This window comes from Cyprinus carpio, chromosome A17 (genome assembly GCF_018340385.1).
Source record: "Cyprinus carpio isolate SPL01 chromosome A17, ASM1834038v1, whole genome shotgun sequence".
Taxonomy (NCBI): domain Eukaryota; kingdom Metazoa; phylum Chordata; class Actinopteri; order Cypriniformes; family Cyprinidae; genus Cyprinus; species Cyprinus carpio.
The window spans coordinates 1,681,213-1,699,970 of NC_056588.1; the positions used below are offsets into that span (position 1 = coordinate 1,681,213).

Here is an 18,758-nt window from a genome sequence, read left to right on the forward strand (position 1 = left end):
GTGAAGCACCTGTACTGATGTTTTTTGCAGAAAAATATGATTTTGATTTGATATGAAGAGATTTATAAGCTTACCGACTTTGAGTATTTGCATCCAAAAGATTCATGCATGTCATGCATAATATTACTGATATGACTTGGGATTTTGCAGTTGAAGTGAGCATTGCACAAATATGATGCACACTAGGGCTGCACATTTTGAAGACTATAAACTGTGGACTTGACAGGCTGAATTTTATGGGTTCCCAGCAGCATTTGCAGCAGTCTGTGGAAGCCGTTTCTGCCACGCCGTAACCATCATAGACACTGGGGGGAAGTTTTCCCCAATCATTAGAAATGGCCAAATTGTCCCTCCAATGTTTGAAAATCTTGCACTGATCTGCTGCACTCCTTTACACTGCACTCTGCTTGCTAATAGGATGACAAAAAGATTTAAAAGCTACATTTTTAGGCAGGTCTGCCTCAAAAGTCTAACAGCGCTCATCAATGTCAGAATGGTTGAGATGGCCAATCAAATAAATAAGTGTCACGAAGTGTCAGTTTCAACTGCGAAATCAAAAAACCTTTGATCTTTTGACATATAAGAGGTCATTGTAAAAGCATTCTGTAAGTTTCAGAACTCAAAACTTTATCGTTAATCTAAAATCAGTTTATATTAAAGCCAATCTGCCAAAACGACAGCTTGTGGAATGTGCCACTTTATGATTTAATAGTGTGGCTAAACTCCGCCTCCACAGAAGAAGATCAATGCCTGCTTCAACATCACTGCCTGTTTAGCCCCGCCCACCGATTTAGCATGTAGTGTAAATAACGAGAGGCAAACGCAGGTCTACACAGAAACCAAACAATAAAGACTGTCCAGAGTCTTTGCATTGCCTTCCTTCTGATCCCATCATTAGGAATGGGTGATTAATTCGATGCAGGATTTTCAGAAAGACGATGCTGTGCGACTATATTGGATCTGACAGTATTGTTACACCACACAAGTGTGAAGAACTGTTTTTAATACATGCTCACTATTGCTTTGTCTGTTATTACAGATCGTTTGATATGTACCGAGTATTATGTGTTTTTAACCTAAATCACAGCAGCGTATATCTGTGAAGGATTCAGCTGTCAAACAAACACAACTGTTAGCCAATCACAGCGGTGGTAGTTTACTTAATTGAGTCGACAATATCCTGTTCAAAAAGAGTGCTCTGATGAGGGGGTCAAAACAGGACAGAAAATAGCCTATTACTTCTGAATTATGATGTTTTTTGATGTAAAGATATTGATGATGTTATTAGTGGACCTCAGAGAACAGTACAAAATAATAATAAAAAAGGCAGTTCATGACCCCTTAAAAATATTATTTGCTAATAATTCAAAATTATTACTTCCAAACTATATATATATATATATATATATATATATATATATATATATATATATATATGTGTGTGTGTGTGTGTGTGTGTGTGTGTGTGTGTGTGTGTGTGTCTGCTTAAGAAATGGTTATGGACTTGCCACAGAAAATAAAAAATATTAAAGGTAATTGTGACTTTTTACTGATTTTTTTTTTTCGCCTTGTAATTCTGAGTTTGTATTTTGATTTTTTTTTTTCTTGCAATTCTGACATAAACTGTGATATAATAATTCTGAGAAGAAAAGTTAAATTTTTGACATATAAACTTGCATTTGCAAGAAAAAAAGTCAGAATTGTCACTGTTACCTTTTTTATTTTTTATTCCAAGGTGGCAATACAAAATGTGAATTGCGAGATGGAAACTCTGAATTCTATAAAAAAAAAAATCCAAATTGTGAAATAAGTTTTAATCTGTTGTGAATATATATATATATATATATATATATATATATATATATATATATATATATATATATATATATATATATATTGCAAGATGTAAACTTAGAATTCTGAGGGGAAAAATACTAAATATTGCGACAAAAAAGTAAAAATTCTGAGTTTATGTCTTGCAATTCTGAATTGTGAGATATAAACTCAGAATAAAAAATAAATAAATTTTGAGGAGAAAAAAAATCATCTGTGTTTATATCTCACAATTCTGTTTTTCTTTGTTTCTGCCACAGAAACAAAGAAAAATTAAAAAAAGGTAATTGCAAGTTTTTATCTCACAATTTGTACTTAGTTTCTTACAATTCTGAGAACAATTCAGAATGGCAATGTACTGTATAAACTCATAATTGTGAGGAAAAAGTCTATATATTTATTTCCTAATATTTCCGAGATAAAAATTTGCTATTATTTATTTATTTATTTTAATTCTGTGGCTGAGATGCACTTCCATAGCTTTCAAAGTCTAACTATGTGTATACAGCCACAGAAACGTTCATCTGCTTTAGACTTTCATCATCTCTCTGCCAAGTTCTCCTGGTGCGCATGTGAATATGCATAAAAAATGTCATGCATTTATGTCATGCAACTGTAATCCTCAATCATTTGTAAAATACTGCAGGATCACATTGAGCTGGAGTTATTATCAGTCGGGTCCGAGCGCTGCGGATGCTTTTGGATCGTGACCTGCGGCTGTTGTGGGGCCGCCGTGATCAAAGGGCACTAAAACGAGATGTTTCTGCTCCGGCCTCTGACTCTCTCCCTCTCATTTATTCTGTCCAGGCCCCGTCGTCGCCCTCCTCACCTTCGGCTAATGAACCAAAGTATGAGAAGCGCTGGCTGGATGCCGTCAGCCTCCCTCTGTTCATGGCTCGAATCTCTCGACGCAAAGCTGGAACTGACAAATTAAGGTACGGTAATCCGCCGTGATGCCGCACGAGCTGCAAGGTTTGCCCAGTGTTGGTTTTGCAAGCCTTTTTCATTTAGGTGAGAGTATGTTAAATCCAATATCTATGCAGTGACATGCCGTGTCTGGAAAGGTCAGCGATGCGGCAGCCGCAGGTCAAGAGTTTCGGGCTCGAGTTTCAGGTCTGACACCTTTGGTTTTAACCCTGTAAAACCTACTGTACATGCCGTCTGTCGTGCATTTTAATATAACATAATTGGATATAATGCAACAGTTACTTCTTACAAATTTGATGTTTAGCCTTTCGTGTTAAAAAGTTTGTGCACTTCCGGTTTAAAGTTTCAATAAACTGTTCCGTTTCCAAAAATATATGTATTTTGGACTATAATTTCTTATGGCAGGCTTTACAGGGTTAAGTATGTTGTGCTTTTGATCTCTAAGTAGTTATTGATTCGTTTTTCCGTCCATCAACTTTACTTTTTCTATCAAGTAGAACTTCAAGCAGACCCCTCGAGTGATATTTTTGGAGCGACTGAATGCATTTTTAAACTTTTAACATCTAAGAGTCCATCTTTCATCAAGGATTTTCAGCTTTTTTATCATATTAATACTCAGTTTTCACATCCCAGTACCCCATTCCCATCGAATTCCTCTCACTGCTCTTTCCTCTTCGTTATGAGCGTCTCTCTGTATGTATGCGATGGCCGATGAAGACGCACGCTCTCCAGACTAATAGATTTTTTATTGTGTTCTGTCAGTCACTCAAAGCGCTGGGCTTCAGTCTGCTGCTAGTTCAAGCAGAACATTACAGTCTCCAGGCAATTTCTATCTGAAAAAGGCCAAGCGCTGAATGGACGCATCTCACACATGGTTGGCATTAATTGAAATCATGCCATTTATTGAATTGCTTTATTGGAAAAGTTGCTAAAGATGTCGTGTTTTGAGAGCAATGCTTGAGAATGCATTAGAAATGTTCATCTCACGGCCTTTTGCCCTCTGTAGCCCTTCATAAACATAATCACCTGCACTGAGAGGGCACGATGGAAAGGAGTGCTGAAGTGTCCCACTGAATATGTTTCTGACAGCTATCATTAAATAGTCAGTCCGGCAAATCAGAGTGTAATTCATCTGCAGCACGCTCTGAACACACACTGAAATTAAATGTCAAAGCTGCCCATTACAGACAATTGATGGTGGAGTGAGTGTGACAGCCCTGTCTCTCAATGAACGCATCTCATCCCGCAGAATCTGAATTGATAGCTTTGAACATTTAAAACGAATGGAAATAAACAGGTAGCAAAATTTAAACTGACAAACATGTTTGAGGTCAGTCTTTTGATAATGCTGGGAGTTCTGAATTCAATCTGATTGATTGATTGATTGATTGATTGATTGGATCATCATTTGGGAATTTCTAATGGGAATTCATTACTAAAAATTCCATCTTTATTCAAATTCACAATACAATACACTTCACAAATGTACTTTACTATTTTAAACACATCTGTGAAGTGTACGATTTGAATAAAGATGGAATTTTTAGCGTCTGTCCGTCCATACTGTTTGTTTTTATGACCTATTTATTTATTTATTAGTTTTGATATTGCTATGAAATTTGTATGTCCATCCATCCATCCATGATATACAGTCTGGTTTTATTACCTATGCATTTATGTACAATTCATATGGATCATCATCTGGGAATTTCTACTGGGAATACATTAATGTAATGAAAAAAAAAAACCCTTTAAAAAAGTAATGTACACTTCACAGATGTACTGTACATTTTTAAAAGTAATTGTATTTTATAATAATATTATTATTATTAGTGTTTGTAATATAATTAGTAGTCTATTATTTATTTTTTATGTATTTGTGCACTAAATTGTGTTATTAAGAATTGGAGGGAAAGTGTAAATTTGCTTAATTGTTAGTAAAGTAATAAAATGTAATAATACAATCATATACAATTTATACTATTTGGTTTTATGGCATTATTATTTATTTAGTTTTCATATGGAGCACCTTGAAACTCCTACTGGAATATATTGCTGTAATGCAAAAAACAAAAAAGTATTGAAAATCAGTGTATATTTACAATTGTACACTTCGCAGTTTAATTTTCTTTATGCAGATTTTCTATCATCTATGTACTTGGCTATTATTATTATTTTTTTTTAATTCATGTGAATCATCTGTGATTTTGTACTGTAAACCACCTGTGACCGAAAGCAATGATTCAATGCTTCCCAAATCATGACCACACTTATTGATTTATCTCTGTTCTACAATATGTCTCTTATGTATTTTTCATTTCTTCATCAACAATAGAATAAATCTCTGTGGCCCTGAAGATTTGATCAGGAATCTTTTGGTTCCTGACACGAATCTTGCATCATGAACTACTAACTGCCAGAGTTTATTTTATCACAGTGAGTCACTCCAACAACAATGGCTCCGTTCACAATAGAGCTCTAGTGTACGAGTGTGACCATACTAGGAAATATGAACTTTACTCATCTGTGTGCTGGTTTTTAAAAATAATTTGTCAAGCAGTACACAATATACAATAATAAGTGTTTCAGCTAGAAGTGTGCTATTGTTGTCAGATTGACAATAATGATGATGATGAAAATGATTAATGCCTTTATGTTTATTTATAATGTTTAAATTATTATTACTATTATTATTATTATTTTATATTCATATTTTAATTATTTAAAATTTAAAATTTGTGTATTTCACATTTTTCTAATAACACGTTTATTCATTTATTATTTTTAATATATCATTAGTATTACCATTATTATTATTAGTGTATATTCATTTTAATAATAATAATAATAATAATAAATCAGTATATATATAATCAATTAAATAAATAAATGAATAATAAATAAATTTTATGTAATTATTCAGTTCATTATATGCATTTGTATTATTATTCATTATATTTATTATAGCATCATTATTATTTTTATATTTAATTGAATGATGATAATGAAAATATAAATAATAATAACAATTATTATTGCTAATGTATTTGAATGTATTACTATTAATGCATCATTATTAGTATTATTATTAGTTAATAATAATAATAATAATCATAATATAATAAAAATATTTGTTATAATTTTTAATATATTATTATTATTATTATCATTTACACATTTAATGATAATAATTTTAAACCAGGTAATTTATGCATACAGAAAATTTGCATACTGTAACAAACAGTGTGGTGTTCTAGAATTATGCTGTCATCAAGTGAATTTGATTTGTTTTTTCTTCATCCAGATCGAACAGTTTTGAAGTCATTGCCTTAGATGGAGTTTGCACGCACGTTCTTCAGTTTTGCACTGCAACTGAAAGCACAGACTGGCTTCAAGCAATATCAACCAATATCAACGATTTGACCCAGGAGAGCGTAAGTAACCTGCATTATCTGCTGCGGCATCAGTGTAAGTGAAACCATGAGAGATCAGAGCAGATCCGGCCGTCTGAGCACCAGACCGTATATAGAGAACCGCAGGAACGTGATGCGAAAGAAGACAATTAAACCCGATGCCGCTTGTCATGCACTGATGTACAGTACTGCAGCAAACACACTGGACTGGATGCCGGTGAGGTCTTATGACCGTTTTCAAGATGAAATATGAATATGCAACTGGAATTTTGCTGTGTTCAGACCTTCTGCGGCATGGTATGAGATACAGTTCAACATATTTTTATATAGTTACTCTTGGTGATGCATCTAGGCTTTTTTCTCACAAATGTATAGAGAAAATATAGACATTAGGAAGTGGCATAGATGCAGATGTTTCTGATGTAGAGTTTAAGTCACGTCTCATATCTACTTTTGGTGCTAGTTTTCTGTAACCACAGGCTAGTTTTATGAACCTTGTCAAAGAGCAAAACAATTTCATGTATTTGTTTATGCTCTTCACAATTTTTTTTTTTTGGAGTCGTCTCAAGATAAACTTAAGTTTCCATCTTAAGTGAAAACCATCCTGTCTTTTTTTAATTATTAAATATTGTTGATTGATTGATTGATTGATTGTTTGATTAATTCATTGAGTAATGTATATTCTTAAAATAGACTTTTGTACACTTCACAGATGTACTTCACAATTTAAAAAATACAAATTATTATAATATGTTTATTATAACTTTTTTTTTTTTTTTTACTTAAACTTACATTTATTATATGAAGATTATTATTAATGGAAATTTATTTATTATAATTTTACTTGAAATTGGACACTTCACAGATGTACTTAAATGTTAAAAAGTTATTATTAACATAATTTATTTATTATTATTATTTTACTTAAATTTTACACTTTTGTACATTACACAGATGTAGTTTACAATTTAAAACACAATTTAAAATAATAAATTTTAGATTATTATTTTAGAACTATAATAATATTGCTGTGTTGGGTTATATCATATTTTTATTATAATCAATATTATTATTATTATTATTATTATTATTATTATTATTATTATTATTATTAATAAACTGATATAATATGGCATTTATTTCTAGGTTATTATTCTATTTTAATTCTATTTTAATTATTCTAATTTATTTTCTCCTTGTACAATAACCTTGAGCTTGGGAAAGGCATGTTATAAATAAAACGTATTATTATTAAAGGTTATTATTAATTAGGATAATAACCTACAACTATAATGAAGTCATTAAATAAGTCACATTGAAACATATATAATAAGTTTTGTAATGCAGGCCTGTATTTTGAACTCTTTGGAGGCTGTATTAATGTTTCTAAATCAGTCTGTTTGTCAGCAGTGATTGACAGAGAATTGCACCCAAACTCGACTTATCAGCCGATAATACGCCAAACGACACTCATCTCCCATCATCCTCGCTGCTCGAGCATGTCACTCGCTCTATTTATAGGTTATAGGTCAGCACAATAACAGATCCGCTTCCACTCGCACATACAATCAGCTGGTAATTGGACATTTAGCAATCAGCGTCTGTCTCCATCATTAGCTGACGTCAGCGCAGTAATTGCACGTAAAACAGGCAGCTGTGTGACAGCCTCAGAAAAAGACCATTGGATCATCAACGCATGCACTAATTAAAACAACACACAGGAAATTAGATCGTTAGGCAATATTCTTTGCAAGCGTTGGGCTCGAGCGCAGCAGACTTATGAATCGAGGCCAAAGAGCATGAATCTAGAGAAACTCAATAGACCTTTATGCTGCATTTTTACAAAAAGCAATGCATTATTAGTAAGAGTTTTCAGAGTGAAACTCTCCTTCATAAGGGTGAATCGCACAAAAAAAATATCTGGAATTGTGCTGGCAATATTTAACAACAAAATAAAATAAATAAGTAAATATTTTTAATACTTTGTGTTATTACTTTCACAACAATGAAGCAAATTTAAACCTTCCCTCTAATACTTAATAGCATAATGTAATGTAAAATAAATAAATAAATTATTCTGTTATTATTATTATTATTATTATTATTTGTTGCTATTATAATCACAATAATAATATTTAACAACAAAACAAAATGTAAATAAATAGTTGCATTAAAGCATTTTTTAATACTTTTTTGTTATTGCTTTCATGACAATGAAGCAAATTTAAACCTTCCCTCTAATTTTTAATAGCATTATGTAATGCAAAATTAATTAATACTTCTCAATAAAATAGTAATAATAATAATTATTATTATTATATATTTTTTATTGTGAAGAACATCTGTGAAGAAAGTGTACAAGTATAAAATAATAAATAAATAAATAATTTTGATACTAATAGTCATAATATAATAATTGTTTTTTATGTAAAGTGAATCTCTGAGGTGTACAAAAGTGTATAATTTTAAGCTAAAAAATAAATAATAATGTTATTAAGAATCATAATAATCATTGTTTTTTATTTTTAATTATAAAGTACATCTGTGAAATGTAGAAAGGTATACAATTAATTAAAAAATAAATAAATTAGTTAATTAATTAATATATAACTAAATGTTTGATACAGTTACTGATTTGTAAATGTTTTTGTTCGTTTCAGATAAAAATGGCAAATAAATACTGTTCTCCTGATGATCAGGTAGGCCATTTGTACAGTGACATTCACCTAAATCATAGGACAGAAAGTAATTATCCCTATTGTGCAGCCTCATCATATTTTATCATTACAGTATGAGAGAGATGTCATAATCGAGAAAATAACACATCTCAGAGCAATCTTGTCATTTCTGGCTCTCTGTTGCATTATGATTAGTAATTCAGAAGCAGCAGAAAGTAATTCAATCGTATTTACTTTAGCAGAAATCCAGTAACGGCAGAGGAAGGGCTGTGGATGTGAGCTGAACACACACAGATGGGTTTCTTGTGTTGGATGTTTTCTCCTCAGATTGTCCACATGGGTTGGGTGTGTGAACACCTGCAGGGCGGCGACGTCGAGCTCGTTCACAGCTGCAGGTTCCTGGCGCTGAGAGGATCTTCTCTCCTCGTCTTCAGGAGTCCTCCTGTAAGCTCATGCATGCTTTACAAGCACTCGAACAGTCTTGAGAGACGTGACGTGATGCAGGCAGCACTTTTGATGGACACTTGCACTAATGTTTGGACAAACAACTGCCACAAAACCAAGCCTTTATTCAAGCTAATGTTGCTGTGTCATGATATGATATGATATGATATGATATGATATGATATGATATGATATGATATGATATGATATGATATGATATGATATGATATGATATGATATGATATTGCTGTGTCATGCTATTAATGGTTCCTGTGAGTATTATATTATATTATATTATATTATATTATATTATATTATATTATATTATATTATATTATATTATATTATATTATATTATATTATATTATATTATATTATATTAGGGCTGTGCAAAAAAATCGAATGTGATTTTCATGCGCATCTCTTCAGTAAAGGCGCTCCTGTGATTAGTAGTATATCTCCAGCACGTGTGTTCAGATCAGGGTTGCCAGGTTTTCAAAACAAAACCTACCCAATTGCTTCTCAAAACTAGTCCAATCGCGTTTCGTTCCGGGCGATAAAAATACACGTTTCTGGGTTCCCTTGGTAATATTCACATTTTAGGGTCTAAATATCACATTATTGGTATTGGGGTCGCTTCAACCCGCGGACATGAAAAACAACCGCAGACTTGGCAACACTGGTTCAGGTGGAGCGGCATTTACTACACAGAGCCGTAATTCAACAATCCACACAAAATCGAAAATTGCAGGTGATTCTTTGTCGATTTTGAAAGCAATTTTGTGTAGCTTGTCGGTGGACTACGGCTCTGTGTAGTAAGTGCCAACCAGTGTTGCCAAGTCTGCGGTTGTTTTTCATGTCCGCGGGTTGAAGCGACCCCAATACCAATAACGTGATATTTAGCCCCTAAAATGTGAATATTACCAAGTGAACCTTGCCAAAAAAACGTATATTTTAACCCCGGGATGCAATTTTTATCGGGGAACCTCCTGGAAACGCGATTGGGCTAGTTTTGGACTAGTTTTGAGAAGCAACTGGGCAGGATTTGTTGTGAAAACCTGGCAACCCTGATCTTAACGCACGTGCTGGAGATATACTACTAATCACAGGAGCGCCTTTACTGATGAGATGTGCATGAAAATCGCATTTGATGTTTTGCACAGCCCTATATTATATTATATTATTTTATTTTATTTAAGTAATATTATTATATTAAATAAGTAAATTACATTATATTAAATAAGTAATTTTAATAATTATACACAAGCACACATATAATTAAAATAATTTTTAAAAATAAGCATACACATTAAATGATATATTATATTATATATTATTATAACTATTATTATTATTATTATTATTATAATTAATTTAATTAATTTCACCTGAAATAAATAGAAAATCTGTGAAAGCCCTTTTTCTACCATGGAATAAAAAATAAAATTAATTGAGACTTTTTACTTCAGAATTGCGAACTGTACAGTTATTCTCTCGCAATTGTGATTTTATATCTCACAAACTGGACTGTTCTTCTCAGAATTATTTATATGTATATTTATTGAGTTTATATTTAATAATTGTGACATTTTATCTCGCAATTTTCCAAAAAACAAAAATGAGAATAGAAATTGAAAAATCTCAATTTCATTTTGTTTTCTTCAAACTTCCATAGAAATCTGACTAACCTCAATATATATATATATATATATATATATATATATATATATATATATATATATATATATATATATTTTCCCCTTTGGTCAATGTGGGAACCCTAATTAGCATGTGAAACACTTCAATCACTAGTGTACTACATTCCACTGGAAACTATAGTACATACTGCAGAAATAGTACACATAGTATGGCAGTATGCTATTCTGAACACAGCCAGTGTCTTCCCTCCCAAAGCATTGTGGACTGTGACAAACCTCACCTGTTCTCTGCTGCTCTGAGACTCAGGACATCCATTCTAATTATATATAATCAATCTATTACTTTCTAATGGACTGTGGCGAGGAGAAGCCATTACCGCGGTGGCCTCGCACACATACGTTACTGGTGACAAATGTTTTATCTTTGCCATTAAGGCTGAAGACACAAGTTTCATCAGTTATGAAATACAACCCTGCACTTTGTGTTGGCACTGTTGTGTGTGCTATTTTAGCGTCTGCACTTCCTAATTCAATGCAGTATTTAGCTTGACTCCAGCGTCGTCCTCTACGTGACTCCGTTACGACTGCATTAATGTTATTTTAAGTGGTTTTGATAAATTTTGTGACCAAAATAATGCTGTGCTGACATTTCTTGCCATTTCATTAAATGTGCATTACTGAATTAATAAAGGGAGAAATCTTAGGAAACATAGCATTTAACATGCCTTAAAGCCTAGAGAGACATTCAGCAAATTCATTAGCATCTCATTATGTTTCAGATTTACGTCTGTGCCGCTTTAGAGAGAACAGACTATTAAATAAGCTTTATGTCTCTGTAGGTCATGACGAGGTAATTACTGCAAACTTTTTCATACGCATGAATTTTAATGGAAATGGCAGCGTCAAATCTATATCTGAAGGCAAGAAATAAAACAAATGACCAGTGCAATTAGTTTTCCAAAACAGAGGAGTGAATTCATGAATCAGTAGAATCTGAGTAGTGTCTGCATTACATTGCATTACTTATTGGTTTACAGACTTGTGTTGATAGATTGTAGGATTGATCCACAAACCTCACCATTGTGCACTTGTTTTCTTCATGGAGTAATTCACCTGAAAATGAACATTTGCTGAAAATGTCCTCACTGTCTGTGCCATCCAAATACAGGATTATTTTTTTTTTTGTTCATATTTGGGGAGTTTTTGCATTGCATCAGTGTCTCAGCGATGGATGCTCTGCAGTGAATGGGTGCCGTCAGAATAAGAGTCCAAACAGCTGATAAAAAACATCACAATAATCCACAGCACTCCAGTCCATCAGTTAACATCTGGAGAAGACAAAAGCTGAAACAAATCCAGCATTAAGGTGTTTTTAACTAAAATATGAGTCTATAACCCATAATAACACTTCCTCCAGTGAAAAAGTGTTCTGGTGTGAATCAGGAGAGAAATCTGCACAGATCAAGCATTGTTTACAAGTCAAAACAGCTCTAAACAAATATGTGAGTGTTTGTGATGTGAGAGACAACAGGAGATGCACTTTTTCACTGGAGGAAGAGTTATTATGGATTTTGGACTCTCATTCTGACGGCACCCATTCACTGCAGAGCCTCCATCGCTGAGACACTGATGCAATGCTACCTTTCTCCAAATCTGATGAAGAACAAACTCATCTACATCTCAGATGATCTGAGGGTGAGCACATTTTCCTTTTTGGGTGAACTATTCCTTCAACCTCAGGTTACTGCATGGATGTGTAACAATATGATTTCTTTCTGTGTTTTTGTATCAGATCTTGGCATCAGACTGGGTTCAAGCAGAGGCTAGTTTTCACCTCTGTGAGGTTCTTTTTAAGGTTCATAAGGTACAAACGCACATGTATGGCTTTTATCAGTAGATGCTCATTATTACTCTGGATTTATTTTGTTTGTTATTTAAAGTCAACATGAAATCAGAAATCATATCCCCGGGTTTTACTGTGCATGATGCATCAGTGCACGTTATTCTAAAGAAATAAATATATTTAATAATTTATTTGTTAAAAATAAATAAATATTAAAATGTATTTATTTGTTTGTTTTAATGAAAAAATATATGTATATTTGATAATGTTTTTAGCCTAACAATACTTTTTTTTTTTTTTTTTTTTTTTTTTTTTTTTTATGGCCATTGATTTGTATTTACTCTGCCTCACCACAAAAAGTAATACAAAATTGAATATATATATATATATATATATATATATATATATATATATATATATATATATATTTATATATATATATGGTGTGTGTGTGTGTGTGTGTGTGTGTGTGTGTGTGTGTGTGTGTGTGTGTGTGTCACAAGCATTCAGTCTGGACTTGGATTTCTTTTTGAAGAAGTTAATACTTTTATTCAGCAAGGATGCATTAAATTGATCAAAAGAGACAGTAAAGACATTTATAATGTTACAGAAGATTTTATTTCACATAAACGCTGTTCTTATGAACTTTCTATTCATCAAAGAATCCTGAAAAATAAAACGTATCACGGTTTCCATAAAAATATGAAGAGGCACAACTGTGTTCAACACTGATATTAATCAGAAATGTTTTTTGAGCAGCAAATCATCATATTAGAATGATTTCTGAAGATCATGTGACACTGAAGACTGGAGTAATGATGCTGAAAATACAGCTTCACATCAAAGGAATAAATTGCTTCTTAAAATTTATTTAATTAGTGATTTTAAATTGTAGTAATATTTCAGAATATTACTGTTTTTACTGTATTTTGATCCAATAAATGCAGGCTTGTTGAACAGAAGTCTTACAAAAATCTTACCGACACTGTATTCATGTTTATAGTTAAATAGAAACCCAAAATGTGTTTGGCTCACTGTGTCTCTCTTGCTGCGGTCTAGCTGTGGATAGCTGAAGACTGCTGGATACAGAGCAGGTTTTATCTGGGGCTCCAGCAGGACGGTGAGCTGCGGGACAGTGAACCCTTCTGCTTCAGTGTGCTGGTGGGTCACGGCCAGAGCTTCTGCTACAGCGTGGAGCTGGGCTCAGAGCTGGTGCTGTGGGAGAAAGCCTTCCAGAGAGCCGTCTTCATGGAGGTGCAGAGAGTCCGGGTGAGTGCAAACCATGTGTTTTAAAGGGTTTTTAACAGTTTTGCATTTGTTTTTATGTTATGTTTATTTGATAATTTTATTAGCTTTAAAGATTTAATTGTGACGTTTTCCTCACAATTCTGACTTTTTTGTTATGTTGTATTTTTTTTTTTTTTTTTTTTTTTTTTTTTTTTTTTTTATTTATGTATTGTGTTTTTTTACTTTTCTTCTCTGAATTGCATGTTTGTATTTGTCATTTTGGACTTTTTTTAGAATTGAGTTTGAATCTCAAATTTTTGATTTTTTTTTTCTCAGAATTGTGAGTTTGTCTTAAATTTTGGAACTTTTTTCTCAGAATTGCACATTTATGTCTCCCCTTTTGGAATTTGTTTTTTTTTTTTTTTTTTTTTCAGAATTGCGAGTTTATGTCTAATTTTTTTTTTTTTTTTCAGAATTGCATGGTTATATATCTTTTTTCTCAGAATTGCATGTTTATGTCTTGCATTCAGAATTGTGACTTTATATCTTATATTTTGAACTTTTTTTCTAATAATTGCATTTTTAAATCTTTTTTAATTTTTTTTCCTCAGAATTGTGAATTTATATCTTATATTTTGAACTTTTTTTCTCAGAATTGCATCTATATATCATATTATTTTTTTATTCTTTTCAGAATTGTGAGTTTATATATCAAAATATATATATATATATAATAATTCTCCGAATTGTGAGTTCATGTCTTAAATTTGTGATTTTTTTTTTTCTCAGAATTGCATGGTTATATATATATATATTTTTTTTTTTACTTTTTTATCTTTTTTGAATTTTTTTTTCTTGGATTTTTGTGTTTTTTATTTTTTTTTTTTCAGAATTGTGACTTTATATCTTATATTTTTAACTTTTTTTCTCATAATTGCATTTTTAAATCTTATACTTTGAACTTCTTTCTCAGAATTGCGAGTTTATTTCTCAGTTTGGATTGGATTTTTTTCTCTGAATTGCATGTTTATATCTTACATTTTAGACTTTTTTCAGAATTGTGAGATTATATATCAAATTAAAAAAAAAAATTATAATAATTCTCAGAATTGTTAGTTCATGTCTTAAATTTGTGATTTTTTTTTCTCAGAATTGCAATTTTATATATCAAATTTTAGATTTTTTTTTTCTTATAATTACAAGTTTATATCTTATATTTTTTCTCATTTTTTTGAGAATATATTTTTAATATGAAATTTTTAATTTTTAGTTTTTTGTAATTGTAATATTTTTATCTTTTTTTAAAAAATTCTCAGAGTTTTTTTTTTATATTTTATTTTTTTTTTTTGTATTTGATTTTTTATTTATTTCTCAGAATTACGAGTTTATCTCTTCTAATTCTATCACACAGTTCTAACTTTTTACTGAATTGTGAGATGTAAACTCGCAACTGAGAGAAAAAAGTCAGAACTGTGAGGAACAGTCACAATTACTTTTTAAATTGTATTTTCTTTCCAGAAACAAGCTTCAATAGAAATCAATAAAATGCCATTTAAGGAGTTGTATTGCTTTATTCTTATTACTATGACACAATAATGAAAATAATCTTGTTCTGACAATATCAAGTAGCAGTATATTCAGTATTTAAAAGAATTATCGTCTGTTTTTCAGTAATGCATTACAGTAATAATAATAATAAAGCGATGCTGTGCACTTTTTGCATTTCGGCAACACGAATGAGGCCTTTAATTTAAAATATACATCTGTCAATCAGCATTAAAAGGCCACTTCAAGAGATGAAGCACAGAGAAAGCGGTATATGACAAGTGAAGCATTGATTTCTGCATCTGTCAGCACTGCAGAGAGCAGGAGCGCATCTGTGTCTGATTCGTGCATTTCAAATGTTATTACTGCTTTAATTAAATTCCTCTGAAGAGACCTCTCCTCGCTGAGCCGTTAAATTACCTCCAGCACACAAAGGTCTAGCGCATCTCCGGTGTCCCCGTGAACTCCTGCAGGGCGTCTATTATGAAGTATATGCTAACATAAGTTCGCGGGATGAAGGGGATTTAAGTCTGAGCGGCTCCGGAGACTCGCGTTACTCACATTTAAGTCGTCTTAAATACCACCCGGGGTCAAACGGAGAGCGTCACATTGCTCGTTTCTCCAAGTGTGCATTGCTACGGCATATTTATTTACGGCTCATGAGCATTATGTAGGTTTAGCGCTCTGCCGGCGGCTCTTCGGCGTTGATTCACTCATACTTTGGCTTAGAGGAGCAGATTAATGGCTCTCTGGATAAACTGCGTATCATATTCCATGCAATAAATCAAAATCCTCATCTAACACAGCACTGATGTTTTATTCGAGGCTAATTGAGTGTGTAAAGGCCACAAAAAGGACTAATAGACCATCGTGACATGCTGCCAAGTCATGACAGCGAAATTTACTACATGTGTCCGTTTGGTCTTTATCTCAAGGGCGATTTCCGGAAGGCATTTCTGTGTCCTTGAAGGGCACGTCGTGAATGAGACAGTCTCTGATGGATTTCTTTGTGTGCAGTGCTCACTTTATAGTGAGCAGATCAACATGACGCTCGCTTTCAAATGAAATTCGCTGCAGAATTACAGCTCGTGATGGGATGTGATGAGTTTGACCTTTGTAGGATGGTGGAACAATATAAAAAAAAAAAAAAAAAAAACTGGCATTGTGATATTTTTTCTGCAATATACAGTATATTGAATTTATCATTCTAGAATGATCGGGGTGATTTTGTTGAGGTGTGCGTGTGCACAGAAATTAAAAATAGTTTTTAAAAAGGCATATAAAGTGACTTTTTACTTTCTGAGTGTGAAATTTGCTTTGAGGGTTTGAAGGTTTAAAAAATTTTAAAAAAAAAAAAAAAAAAAAAAACCTTGATGATTTATTTTTTATTTTTTTGAGTATTATTTCTGTTTTTGTATAATTTAATAATAATAATGATTTGTATTGTGATTTTAAATAAAAATATTATTTAAAATAAAAATATTCATAATAGGAAATATACTTGTAATAATATTATTGCGCTGTAAAAATCAAGTATTTATAAAAAAGTATTTAAATTTATAGTACAACTGAAAATTACAGTACTAAAATGTTTTATAGTACAACTGAAAATTACAGTACTAAAATTTTTCCATTTTCAAACATTAAGGTATTGTTATTTTGTTAGTTTTAATTGCGTCACTATTATTTTTTTTTTTGTATATTTTCCATTTTCTTTTTCATTTTAAAGTTTTTAATGTGTTTTTGATATTTTTAGTAGTTTTTTTAACGTCTATATATCTGTTATTATTTTTTATTTTAGTTTTATTTATGTTATTACATCATGTTAAACTAAACTAAAATAAGAAAAAATATATTATATATATATATATATATATATATATATATATATATATATATATATATATATATATATATATATATATATATATATATTATTTTTTACATTTTATTCTATTTTAGTGACCACATTTATTTCATTTCAAGTACTGAAAATGTTTTTTTAATTTTTTAGTTTTAATTTTAGTTTACTACAATAACCCTGGATCAAGCTTTTATTTCGGCGGTTTGATAAATATAAATGATTTTTGTAAACAATGTACTGTGTCGCTGCATTGTGTTCATTTACACACTACAGCTCTTGATATGTTTTTTTTTTTTTCAGCGTCTCAGAGCGTCTCGATTCACAGTAAATGAACTGAGATGTCGAAACAAACACCAGATCATGCACATTGCCATATTGCAATAATAATTGAATTTCCATCTATCATGCAGCCCTACTTTGTAGTTATTTTGAGGGCTGATTGTTCTAATTAAATCTGTTAAAAGAGTGTGCTAACAGGACGTTGGTGTTATTCACCCTAATTTAGCGTGATACAGTAGCAAATTATTTAAATAGCCACTTTCACACATTAAACATCTTATATTAATCTAAAATGAAGTGAAAAGACTTCTGTGGGAATGGTAGCATATCTCGCGCTGTGCCATGCATTATTTTTTTCATATGCACTGGAAATATATTGTCTGCATGTCTGCTGTAGGTCTTATCGTGTAAATGTATCATTTTATGACTTTTATTTCCACCACATAACTAGCTAAATGAAGATGATAGGTTTCTTGTGAAGTGATTGCGCCAGTGCTTTCAGAAGTTTAACGATTGGTTCAGACTCTTTGAAAGCAGATTTTTAAAAACCTGATTCATTGCCATTTCCTTGGCAATTGCAAATATTTTTCAAGCAAATTGCACAGAATGACTCTTATTCATGAAACACTGGCTGATTGCAATTCTGGGTAAATTGTGCACGAATCCATCCTTATGTATAAGCTCTTTCATTGCATTGAATGCAACAGCTTATGAAATAGTTTTAAAAGAAGAATTTTATGAATTTGTTCCATTTTTATAGCTAATAGTTGTAATAGAGGATATGAATCCAGACTTATTAAGGCCATCTGAAACTTTTTCCACGAATCTCTTCTCATCATGTATATTGGATTTTATCTCTGGGCTGTAGCACATGTCTGTTCAAGGACTTTGGTGCATTTTCCCCCAGTTTGCTGAAAGGCGGAGGGTCAGAAAGCAGCTCTGAGCCCATGAGCTGTATTACTGACTAGCCTTAACCAGACATTTATAAATAATACAAAGGAACGAAGCTGTCAGAGGCGATTTAAATCACTGCAACGCTCCCATACA

General features: G+C 31.8%; 1 protein-coding gene across 1 annotated transcript in view; it reads left to right on the plus strand.

The window, feature by feature from the left end:
- LOC109108303 (gamma-2-syntrophin-like) overlaps window positions 1–18,758 on the plus strand; it is a 62,529-nt gene that overhangs the window by 33,958 nt on the left and 9,813 nt on the right. Inside the window, exons 9-14 of the mRNA XM_042773467.1 lie at window positions 2,641–2,768; window positions 6,065–6,194; window positions 8,834–8,872; window positions 9,179–9,295; window positions 12,746–12,817; window positions 13,856–14,065. Coding sequence (XP_042629401.1) covers window positions 2,641–2,768; window positions 6,065–6,194; window positions 8,834–8,872; window positions 9,179–9,295; window positions 12,746–12,817; window positions 13,856–14,065 — 696 coding nt within the window. The remainder of the gene's footprint in view (window positions 1–2,640; window positions 2,769–6,064; window positions 6,195–8,833; window positions 8,873–9,178; window positions 9,296–12,745; window positions 12,818–13,855; window positions 14,066–18,758) is intronic.